This window comes from Corythoichthys intestinalis, chromosome 22 (assembly GCF_030265065.1).
Source record: "Corythoichthys intestinalis isolate RoL2023-P3 chromosome 22, ASM3026506v1, whole genome shotgun sequence".
Lineage (NCBI taxonomy): Eukaryota > Metazoa > Chordata > Actinopteri > Syngnathiformes > Syngnathidae > Corythoichthys > Corythoichthys intestinalis.
Window position 1 is genome coordinate 4165819 of NC_080416.1, and position 11936 is coordinate 4177754.

The 11936-nt window shown below is 37.9% G+C and overlaps 1 protein-coding gene across 1 annotated transcript; it reads right to left on the reverse strand.

Annotated features, from left to right (window-relative positions):
* Positions 1-1862: 1862 nt before the first annotated feature.
* LOC130910773 (zymogen granule membrane protein 16-like) lies at positions 1863-7305 on the reverse strand. Its single transcript, XM_057828327.1, has 4 exons — positions 7155-7305; positions 6973-7025; positions 6763-6898; positions 1863-2233 (listed from the first exon to the last, which is right to left on the reverse strand). The coding sequence occupies exons 2-4, from the start codon at positions 7022-7024 to the stop codon at positions 1906-1908; spliced, it is 516 nt and encodes a 171-aa protein (XP_057684310.1). The 5' UTR covers position 7025; positions 7155-7305; the 3' UTR covers positions 1863-1905.
* Between the last annotated feature and the right edge of the window lie 4631 nt (positions 7306-11936).

Genomic DNA, 11936 nt, shown 5'->3' on the forward strand with positions numbered 1-11936 from the left:
CATCTCTAAAATATGCCATATGTTTCTGTAAATTATTTTTGGAATGGAAAGATCAGACACAAGACGGACATAAACATTCAACATATTGTACATATATCCTGTATTTGTTTATTATAAGAATAAATCCACTAGATGGCATTAACATTATTAACATTCTTTCTGTTAAAGCAGTGCTTCTCAATTATTTTCTTTCATGCCCCCCCATGGAAGACGTAAACGTTCCGCGCCCCCCCCCCCAACTCTCTGCCGCCACTGTAAATATACTGTAGTATCATTTCTATAAAAAATTCTTATTATAAGTACACCTCTGCATAACAATGAGTTATTTTTAATATTAAAGAAAAAAGTACGGTAATATAGATCAACTAACAAAAGTGTTAAAAAAAAACAAAAAAAAACACACACATCCATACTGTAAAAATACACTCAGGATACATTTTTTGACCGTTTGATACTGAAAAATAAAATTTAATAAAATCAATAAATAAAAATAAATTCAAATTGATTAGCAACATTAACTCACGAGGACAATATGCCAAACAATTAGACCGAAAAAAAACAAAAAAATAATCGAACAAAAACGACAATGTCATTGGACAGAGGGAGAGTTTATATTTTTGCTGCAGGCAGTATCAGCTCCTTCCTTATGTTGTGGGGTTATTTTGCACTGAGCAACTTGGTATGCCACCTTATATGATGGTGACAGTGCTCGCTGATTTAGTGATGTAACACTAACAAAGCGGGAGGATTATTGGCAATATTCAGCACGTTTTGGCTGAAAAAAAATCTTTCCTGCTGTCCTCTACAAACATTTTTAAACAAAGTAAACAGACTGGCCTTTCCTCGTCTCCCACTGTACTAAAAGTCAAAGCCAGAAGCCAAATGCTACATTACTTCGTCATATTTCCTTGTCTTAGCTTTTCATATCTTCAGTGCTCTTTACTGTGTGCTCGTTTGGTTCAAAAATATTGCGCACACGCTGAAAATGAGAGCGGCACTGCCACCCACTGAGTGGATGTGCAATTACGCTTTATTCTAGAATGGTAAAAAAGTATGTTCTCCAAGATCACATGCGCCACCCCTAGCGTCGCTCTGTGTTAAAGGGATCCATGGATAGAAAGACTTATAGTTCTTAAAAGATAAATTTGAGTACAAGTTATAGTAAATTTAAGACAAAGAACATCTGCTCTGCCCAAATGCTTGATGGGAAGTTGGGCAACCCTGACTGTCAGTGGTCGCTGCAAATGGTATACAGTATGTTCTTTGTTGTGATCAATTAGGCGTGTTAAAAAAACAATGTCTCATACTTCGCCCAAATGCATGATGGTAAGTTGTGCAACCGTGACTGTCAGTAGTGGCTGCAAAAGGTATACAGTATGTTCTGCATTGTGTTCAATTAGGTGTGATAAGAAAAAGATATCTCCTGCTCTGCCCAAATGCATGATGGGAATTTGGGCATCCATGACTGTCAGTAGTGGCTGCAATTGGTGTACAATGTATTCTGCATTGTGTTTAATTGAGCGTGTTAAGCAAAAGACTGTCTCTTGCTCTGCCCAAATGCGTGATGGGAAGTTGGGCAACCACGACAGTAAAAGGCGCGGTCCAATGAACACCTGTGTCCACTCGGATTTCTCTGCATTTTCGCTTTCAATGTGCTAAAATTGTAAACTGTTTGAGGCAACGCATGAATGGATTCCATGCATGCATTAATTGCGTCAAATATTTTAACGTGATTGCAGTAATTTAAAAAATTAATTACCGCCCATTAACGCGATAAAGATGACAGCCTTAAAAAAAAAAACACGATGATAGAAGCTGAAGCTGGTAGAAGAAAATATTTGCAGAAGGTTGATAAACAGCATTTTATTGATATTGAGTTGGAATATTTTCAAACCAATTTACATGTTACAAGTAATTTGGAGTTTTTCTATAAGGGTCAGAAACAACTCCCCAATGTGCTCCAATGGAGGTGATAGCTCCGTTGTAACGGCCACTGATGAAGCGCAGTTCAGCCTTTTCCTTTCTTGGGTACATGTTGAATGAGTGTCCCCGGGGCTGGCCCGCAAACAGGGATCGGCCCATGTTGGTAGTGAATACCAGAGACTGCACGTAGTGCGAATACTTTCCAGAAAGTTGCACAATGGCTTCGCCTTCGAACAACTTCATTTCCTGGACTTGACCATACGGATAGCCTGTAATATTGGTCCAGGCGTAGCCGTAGCGAAGTTGGATTCTGATTAAGAGGAAAGAGGACAAACATGATAAATGGGAATAATATTGACCCGAGTATAAACCCTTTAATTGGAAGTCTAAAATGAATATACATATAGGAGGCAATCACATGTATCAAGCTTGGGTCTGCCATAAGCATCATAATGATATTGACGGGTCAGATTCGACCTTCACTGCACCACGCCTTCAAGTAGTGGGCCATCCCAGAAATCCGCTTTAGTTTTTCGCAGTCGGTCGCAGCGGCACATGCAGCGATCTAATGCCGTATTTATGTTGAAAAAGTACGAAATCTGTACCGCATACAAACAGAAAGGATTGTCTTAGGTGTTATTTGTTCGAGTATTCAAGGTAATGAGGATATTTTTTGTTTTTTCACAAGAATTTACAACGTAAAAAGCTCTTTGTTGTAAGGCTGCCGCCACATTGTCTAACAAATTAGCATCATTCTTCGACATATTACATAAAATAAATGCTAACTGCTCGGTTTTTTGTTCTTTTAACAAAGAATCGAGACTGTTTTACGTTCATATCTATAAAGAATTCGGGGATTTAAGAAGTTATTCACAAGAATTCTCACCGGAAAAGCTCTGTTTACATATGGCGGCCGCCACATTGACTAACAGACTAGCATCGTACTTTGACGTATTTACATAAAATAAATGCCCGATTTTTTTTTTTTTTTTGCTTTTAACTAAGGCTGTCAAACGATTAAATTTTTTCAATCAAGTTAATTACAGCTTAAAAATTAATTAATCGTAATTAATCACAATTCAAACCATCTATAAAATATGCCATATTTTTCGGTAAATTATTGTTGGAATGAAAAGATAAGACAAGATAGATACATACATTCAACATACGGTACATAAGTACTGTATTTCTTTATTCTGTTAAAGCGATCAATGGATAGAAAGACTTGTAGTTCTTAACAGATAAATAAAAATAATAATTAAAATATATTAATATTTATAAAAAATTATAGAAAATAAATAAAAGATAATAACTAGTACAATTTATAGAAATTTTGTATTAAAACCCCTCTTAATGTTTTCGTTTTATTAAAATTTGTAAAATTTTCACTCAAAAAATAAACTAGTAGCTCGCGATTGTTGATGTCATTACACCATGCTCACTCCCCAAACCCATAAAATCATTTGGACCCAAGCGCCAGCAGAGGGCGCCAAACAACAAAAAACAGGTAACAAGTAACAAGCGGACATTACACTGCTGTAATTTTAATCTGAGCGGGGCATATGCGTTAATTGCGTCAAATATTTTAACGTGATTAATTAAAAAAGTAAATTACCGCCCGTGAACGTGATAATTTTGACAGCCCTACCTTTAACCAAGTATCAAGACTGTTTCACGTTCATATCTATAAAGAATTCAGGGATTTAAGCATTTATTCACAAGAATTCTCACTGGAAAAGCTCTGTTTACATATGGCGGCCGCCACCTTGACTAACAGACTAGCATCGTACTTTGACATATTTACCTAAAATAAATGCTAAGTGCACTTTTTTTTGCTTTTCACTATGGCTGTCAAAATTATCGCGTTAACGGGAGTTAATTAATTTTTTTAATTAATCACGTTAAAATATTTGACGCAATTAACGTAGATGCCCCGCTCAGACACATTTAAATGACGGTACAGTGAAACGCTCACTTGTTAATTGTGTTTTATGGAGTTTTGCCGCCCTCTGCTGGCGCTTGGGTGCGACTGATTTTATAGGCTTCAGCACCCATGAGCATTGTGTAAGTAATTATTGACATCAACAATGGCGAGCTACTAGTTTATTTTTTGATTGAAAATTTTACAAATTTTATTAAAACGAAAACATGAAGAGGGGTTTTAATATAAAATTTCTATAACTTGTACTAACATTTTTCTTTTAAGAACTACAAGTCTTTCTATCCATGGATCGCTTTAACAGAATCAGTGGCGCCTGCAGAAATTTTTCATTGGGGTGGCCAGATGGGGCCACTTAAAATCTTGGGGTGGCACACCATAACTAAAAGCCATAATTTCAGGTTTTCATTTTATTATTTCAATAAAAAGGTCAGGGGAAAACTATCAGAAAGACTTAAAGAGCATACGACACGAGAAAAAAAGTCTTAAATGGCATTATTATGTGAATTAGAATCATATTTTGAGACGATTCGACTATATACAACAATTTAGCAAAGCACAGATAACGAGAAATTAGCCTTTTAATCTGCCAGTTAGCCACGCCTACCATTATAGGGCTTTAGCGTCCCCAACAGGTGGATGACGTCAGCGGTAGACTGGGCTCATCGATTTTACTATTCAGCCCATTGAGGGGGAATTATTCAGAACGAGGAAAACGCGACGAAGAAAGCCGCCAAATGTCATTGTTTCATTCTCTCTACTCCAATATTTTTACAGGATATTCTTTTTATCCAAGTATTTTTCCCCAATAGCAATATAAATGGCTTGAGAAGGACCAGTCAGCCCGTCGAGGGGGAACTATTCACAATGAGAAAAATAATGGCATGACCATTATTAACATTCTGATTCAGAATGTTAATAATGGTCATGCCATCTTGTTGATTTATTGTTATAATAAACAAATACAGTCCTTATGTACCGTATGTTGAATGGATATATCCATCTTGTCTTATTTTTCCATTCCAACAATAATTTACAGAAAAATATGGCATATTTTATAGATGGTTTGAATTGTGATTAATTACGTTTAATTAAATTTTTAAGCTGTAATTATTCATTCATTCATTCAATTAACTCGAGTAAAAATTTTAACCGTTTGACAGCCCTACTTTTAACTAAGAATCGAGATTGTTTTACACCCATATCTTAAAAGAATTCAGGCATTTAAGCATTTATACACAAGAATTTTCAACGAAAAAAGCTCTTTGTCTGCGATTCCACTCGGTCAGCTTTGACGGCAACGCCAACAATGCGGGCCCCTTATTAATCTGCCCCCGCGCCCGTCGATATCATTTTCTCAAAAAGTTACTGAACTAAATGTAACTGAGTAAATGTAACATATTACTACTCACTTCTGGCTTTAAGTTGTACCGTAATTTTCGGACAATAAGCCGCTACTTTTTTTCCTTCAATTGGAATCCTGCAGTTTATAGTCCAGTGCGGCTTATTTGTTGATTTATTTAGGTTGAAATGTAACACTTGTTTTTTGACAGCGGTGTCATAGACTGTCATAAGACCTTTATAATTCTGACATGACACTGTCATGGGCATTAATGGATTCTTATGACAGATGTCATTAAGTGTCATCTGGCAAATTTTGTCACAACCTCCATTTATGTCCAGCTCAGATCTTTTACTTCCATTCAAAAGTGTTTTGGGAGACTAAAACATAACGAGCCTAATGCCAGTTTTCGTCTGATGAGACGTGAATGAGACGAAAATGCGCAAAAGTTTCCATCACATGTTTACAATGTGTGACATAATTTGTCGTTAGCCTGGATCTAGCAGTGTCTGGTTGTGTCACTCATGTGACGTGCTGCGCCCCCCACTCACCAGTACAGTGTCCCCTAATATTAGAAGGTCTGTGATGAGTGATCATCACACACTAAATGTAACTTGTAGCGTTAGCATAGCATTCACATTTTTTTTTACATACAGTTCGTGGTGTCCAGGTGGGTATGATTAATTGAAAGTAATATACATTTTTTCCAAATGAGTGTGTATTATCACCAAGTTGGCTCCTTGTAGATGTTACAATATGTGCTCGTTTGTCAATGTTCATTCAAAATAGTTGGAAACCTTTATTTTTTATTTATTTTTGGAGAAAAATTTTTAAATTTTACACACCAAAACATTTTTAGTAAACTCTGACTAAAATTAGATTAAATTAGTCTTGAGTTTTCGTCAACAAAAACTAGACAAACATATTTTGAAATGGCTAAAATATGAAAAGACTAATAAGTGTTATCGTCCAAAAGACTAAGACGAAAAATAAAAGGACTGCCAAAAACAACACTGCCTGTCATATCATAATTATGACAGTCTTTAAGTGTTACCCTGTTAATATATTTTGGCGTAAATATCCCATAATACAGCGAGGACAGCTATGGCTTATAGTCTGGTGTGGCTTTTCTATGAACGAATGCCGTTTTCGTGTTAAATTTGGTGGATGGCGGCTTATAGTCAAGTGCGCCTTATAGTCCGGAAATTACGGTAGTTATTTTTTTTTGTTTGTTTGTGGGAGATGATTAAAATAGCTCTTTGAGTTTGTAATGTTGCCCACCCCAGGTATAGACAAACAACTAACCACATGCTCATTTACACGTACACAATTTAGTCTTCTTTTAACTTGCCATGCATGTTTTGAAGAATAAGAATTCAGAGTACTCAAAGAATGTCATATTGTTTTTTCTGTTTGTTTTTTTCCCACGACATAACTAGTTGTAATGGTACTGAACATGTGCTGTGACAATAGATTTTGATATGCTTCTGTTATTTTCACTGTACTGTGATGACATTTCATATTTACTGATAATGTTCTTTATGCTATTGTTATTCACCCATAGATGTAGTTATTGTTGGCCTCCCACACTCGGACACCTGTAATCCTTCCTTTCCCAACGATGCCATATGAGATGCCGACTCCTGAGCCCACGTGTTTGGAGAATGAAAAGTAATCATCAATATCTGGTGGATCTGCAAAAAAATACACAAACTCTAGGAAAGGTAAGCGATTCCACAGTTAATTCATTAGTCGTAGGCAGACTTACAGTCAGCCAAAGCAGTAACTGACAGGAGTGAAATAAAGGTGAGCCAACGCATTCTGTGAAAACAAATATCGTTATTAATCTTGTAGGACTAGAAGCCAACCTAACTCGCTGCTTGTTTTGTATTTTTCTTTTCCCTATGACTAAAGAATACCTCAAAAATAGGAGATGGATCAAAACATTACCTTTTAAGCGTGTATTCCCTGTAAGAAAGTTCCAGAAGTTGTGCAACACTCTCAGCTTTGACAGGCAATTCTTATATGCATTTTTTTGAAAATTGTAACTTGTAATTATTACTTCTAATCTTTTCACTAGCACTTCCTTCTGTACAATGAGAAGCGCAAACCAGTGGAGGAGGTACTTCTGCGTAGGTATGTTTGTATATTTTAACTCCTTGCTGACTAATCTCTTATAAATTGTGGAACCTGTTTGTTACTCTTTTGTGTGACAATATAGTGATCTCTTGTTATTCACGTTTAACTCATTCACTCCGCTCGTCTGCGTGGCTGTCGCACGCTTGGTGGGGCTCGCGTTCGGCTGGATGTGGTGGGGTGCGCTCGGGTGGGGGGTCCCGGAATTGATTACGTAGGGTCGGTCACCAACGGGCTTACACTCACGAGGGATTCACACGATTACTGGGTTCTAGATACAGTGCCTTGCAAAAGTATTCGGCCCCCTTGAACCTTGCAACCTTTCGCCACATTTCAGGCTTCAAACATAAAGATATAAAATTTTAATTTTTTGTCAAGAATCAACAACAAGTGGGACACAATCGTGAAGTGGAACAACATTTATTGGATAATTTAAACTTTTTTTAACAAATAAAAAACTGAAAAGTGGGGCGTGCAATATTATTCGGCCCCCTTGCGTTAATACGTTGTAGCGCCACCTTTTGCTCCAATTTTAGCTGCAAGTCGCTTGGGGTATGTTTCAATCAGTTTTGCACATCGAGAGACTGACATTCTTGCCCATTCTTCCTTGCAAAACAGCTCGAGCTCAGTGAGGTTGGATGGAGAGTGTTTGTGAACAGCAGTCTTCAGCTCTTTCCACAGATTCTCGATTGGATTCAGGTCTGGACTTTGACTTGGCCATTCTAACACCTGGATACGTTTATTTTTGAACCATTCCATTGTAGATTTGGCTTTATGTTTTGGATCATTGTCCTGTTGGAAGGTAAATCTCCGCCCCAGTCTCAGGTCTTGTGCAGATACCAACAGGTTTTCTTCCAGAATGTTCCTGTATTTGGCTGCATCCATCTTCCCGTCAATTTTAACCATCTTCCCTGTCCCTGCTGAAGAAAAGCAGGCCCAAACCATGATGCTGCCACCACCATGTTTGACAGTGGGGATGGTGTGTTCAGGGTGATGTCCTGTGTTGCTTTTACGCCAAACATATCGTTTTGCATTGTGGCCAAAAAGTTCAATTTTGGTTTCATCTGACCAGAGCACCTTCTTCCACATGTTTGGTGTGTCTCCCAGGTGGCTTGTGGCAAATTTTAAACGAGACTTTTTATGGATATCTTTGAGAAATGGCTTTCTTCTTGCCACTCTTCCATAAAGGCCAGATTTGTGCAGTGTACAACTGATTGTTGTCCTATGGACAAACTCTCCCACCTCAGCTGTTGATCTCTGCAGTTCATCGAGAGTAATCATGGGCCTCTTGGGTGCATCTCTGATCAGTTTTCTCCTTGTTTGAGAAGAAAGTTTGGAAGGACGGCCGGGTCTTGGTAGATTTGCAGTGGTCTGATGCTCCTTCCATTTCAATATGATGGCTTGCACAGTGCTCCTTGAGATGTTTAAAGCTTGGGAAATCTTTTTGTATCCAAATCCTGTCATGCCATGTCATTTCCTGTTTTATTTTGAAAGCTTCACCCTCCTTGTGTCTGCGTACTTGCCCTTCCTCTGGTCACCTAATCACCTACTGTTTCCACCTGTTCCACATTACCCCCTGTGTATATATTGCCTTAGTTTCCCTTGTCTAGTGCAGAAGTGTCTTTCGTCCAAGGTCAGTCACGTCAGCCTCTCGTCATAGCCTACCGTCATAGTCTATTACAGTTCTACTGAATGTTATCCTCCATTGGAGCGCTTTGTGTTTGAATTTTTTTTCATCTTCGCTATCTTGACTTTTTCCTCCATTAGGAGCGTTTTGTGTTTTTTGTCTTTCCTCCCTTATGGAGTGCTTTTTTGTTTGAACCCTGATTGTGGTTGCTTTGACTTATTCCTCCATTGGAGAGTTTTTTGTTTGTACATTTTTCTCATTCCCGCATGTCAGCGGAAGAACCTGTTTTCAAAATAAAAGTTTTTGCCTGAACCTCCGCAGCTGAGTCAGCCTCGTCATCCAGGTCTGACAAATCCAGCTTTAAACTTCTCCACAACAGTATCTCGGACCTGCCTGGTGTGTTCCTTGGTTTTCATAATGCTCTCTGCACTTTAAACAGAACCCCGAGACTATCACAGAGCAGGTGCATTTATACGGAGACTTGATTACACACAGGTGGATTCTATTTATCATCATCGGTCATTTAGGACAACATTGGATCATTCGGAGATCCTCACTGAACTTCTGGAGTGAGTTTGCTGCACTGAAAGTAAAGGGGACGAATAATATTGCACGCCCCACTTTTCAGTTTTTTATTTGTTAAAAAAGTTGAAATTATCCAATAAATGTTGTTCCACTTCACGATTGTGTCCCACTTGTTGTTGATTCTTGACAAAAAAATTAAATTTCATATCTTTATGTTTGAAGCCTGAAATGTGGCGAAAGGTTGCAAGATTCAAGGGGGCCGAATACTTTCGCAAGGCACTGTAATTGTATTTATTATTTAAAGTGTCTGTCATTTTTAGCTCAGAATCATTAATTGATGTCTAATATTTCGTTTAAAAAAAAAAAAAAAGATTTTAAAAAATTACTCTATTTACCCGCATATTTTAAACTTTTAAACAAATTACGTCACAATGATAAATTTGGCGTCTGTAAAAAAGTCACGGATATTTACCTCATAACTATTGCCTAATTGTACTTTTTTTGTTTCTGTTGCATTTCCCTGATATGTTAGATGATAAATAATCGATCCAAACAAAGAAAAATTGAAAAAAAATGTTTAAAAGGGTAAATATATGAAAATGAAAATCTCGATTATTCCTTGATGTCTGCGATTTCTGCATCGTGACCCTTGCTATATTACCATGTTTCACCCATAAAATCCCCAAAAAATCCTGCTGTGGCCATTCATAGCTGTGTCTTGACACTCAGTGATACATGCAACATGGAATTTTTGGATCGAAAAGAGGTAAGTACGCGATAATATCTCGTTAAAATCATGGCGTCTTTAATTATGCGCTCATGCTCTCACCTCCAGTTAGGGCTTTGCTGTTTATTTTTTTTTTAAATGCCCTACTGTTTAATTTTTTTCTTCCCCCAGAAAATTGATATTGTAAGAATTCCAATGATGTATCACACATGCATATAGGACAATTTTGAAATTTGGCCAAATTGGGGGTCTCAGAGCGGAACTTCATGTCACCCGATTGTTTTCTACCATATATATAAAAGGTGTTCTTTTTTTTATTTTTTTATTTTATTATTATACTTTGGCAAAAAAAGTGAAAAACATCTTATATTTATCTCTTTCCAATGCTAAATCTGAATAAATACATTGAACACACACAACAAAAATGTTGTTTGGGGGAGGTGGTGCTAGGCTGCTACTTTGCAGTTTTTCACTTCTAAATATGGGTTCTGGTCCCCATTAACCGCAAAAAAACACTGTATTTGTACTTTTACTCAAGTAATTTTCTTCTTAGATAATTGTACTTTTACTTAATGATGGGGAAAATATTATGTGACCCGAAGTGAATTAGCACATTATGCCTTTTGATAAATTCAATCCGGGTCAAAGGGCGGAATGATGGGGGAAAATATTATGTGATGCCTTAACATTAGCACATTATGCCTTTGTGATGTATGATTGCCTCTGTGACCTAGATTATAACAACTTGTCCTTGTTTACTACGCATGTTCCATAGTTAGGAGGGAATCTCACGAGATAACTTGTTTTGCACCATAGTATTGTTTTTTACGCGCTTGAGTTCCATAGTTAGGAGGGAATCTCATGAGATAACTTAAACATTCTACTTTAACCGCTGGGAGCCTCAACTGGGGGGGAATCTCATACCCTTGGGGGGGGGGTCTCACGAGTTCGGGTGGTGCGTTTTCGTGGGGCCGAGGAGTGGCCACCCGCATCTCCGCGTCAGACGTGCCAATAAGAGTCGGGTGATTCCCCAACCCCCCTGAAGTCTGCCAGAGGATTACGTACGGGTCGCTTGGCTTTGTTCCTTTGCCGCTTTGCCGGAGCGTTGGCTCCCTGCTCATTTGTCACGGTAAACGATTTTCATTGTTAAGGAACAGTTTGTTGTGCTGTAACGGTAACGCGGGGATTCTGGGATTGACAAACTAGATCTAACGTCATTGTTACCACTTGTTCTTGTTTTTGATGGGTGTTTGCTTGCTGTTGTGGGATTGTAATCAATAAACTTCATTTATTTGCAATTTCTAATCAATAAACATCGTATATTTCGTAAAAGTGTGCCCGTTGCTGACTCACTGCTAACCCGGAAATTTCGGAAAACACTTAAGTATTTTTTTGCAACTGTATCTGTACTTTTACTTAAATCCTTCCAAAAAAGGGAGACCACCACCCTGGTGTGCCAATCCAGAGGCACTGTGCTCTATGTTCACGCAATGTTGTAGAGGCGTGTCAGTCATGACAGCCCCACAACATCCACAGCCTTTAGGAACTCCGGGCGGATCTCATCCAAACCCTGAACCCTAACCCTCTCACCGGGAATCGCCCTTTGAAAGTTTTTTTTTTTTCCCCTTAATACTTGCTTAAAGTATACGCTGAAAATGCACTTAGCAGAGACTGAAACTCATACTTTGTAAGAAATTCACACACTTTTTCAAAATGG

Bases quoted from the DNA above. Each gene is read 5' to 3' on its own strand.
- LOC130910773 (XM_057828327.1), bottom strand. From the start codon at position 7,024: ATGCGTTGGCTCACCTTTATTTCACTCCTGTCAGTTACTGCTTTGGCT. The intron at 6,899-6,972 runs GTAAGTCTGCCT...ATTTTTTTGCAG, and splicing joins AGTTACTGCTTTGGCTGACT to ATCCACCAGATATTGATGAT. The intron at 2,234-6,762 runs GTGAATAACAAT...CCTCTTAATCAG, and splicing joins AACAATAACTACATCTATGG to AATCCAACTTCGCTACGGCT.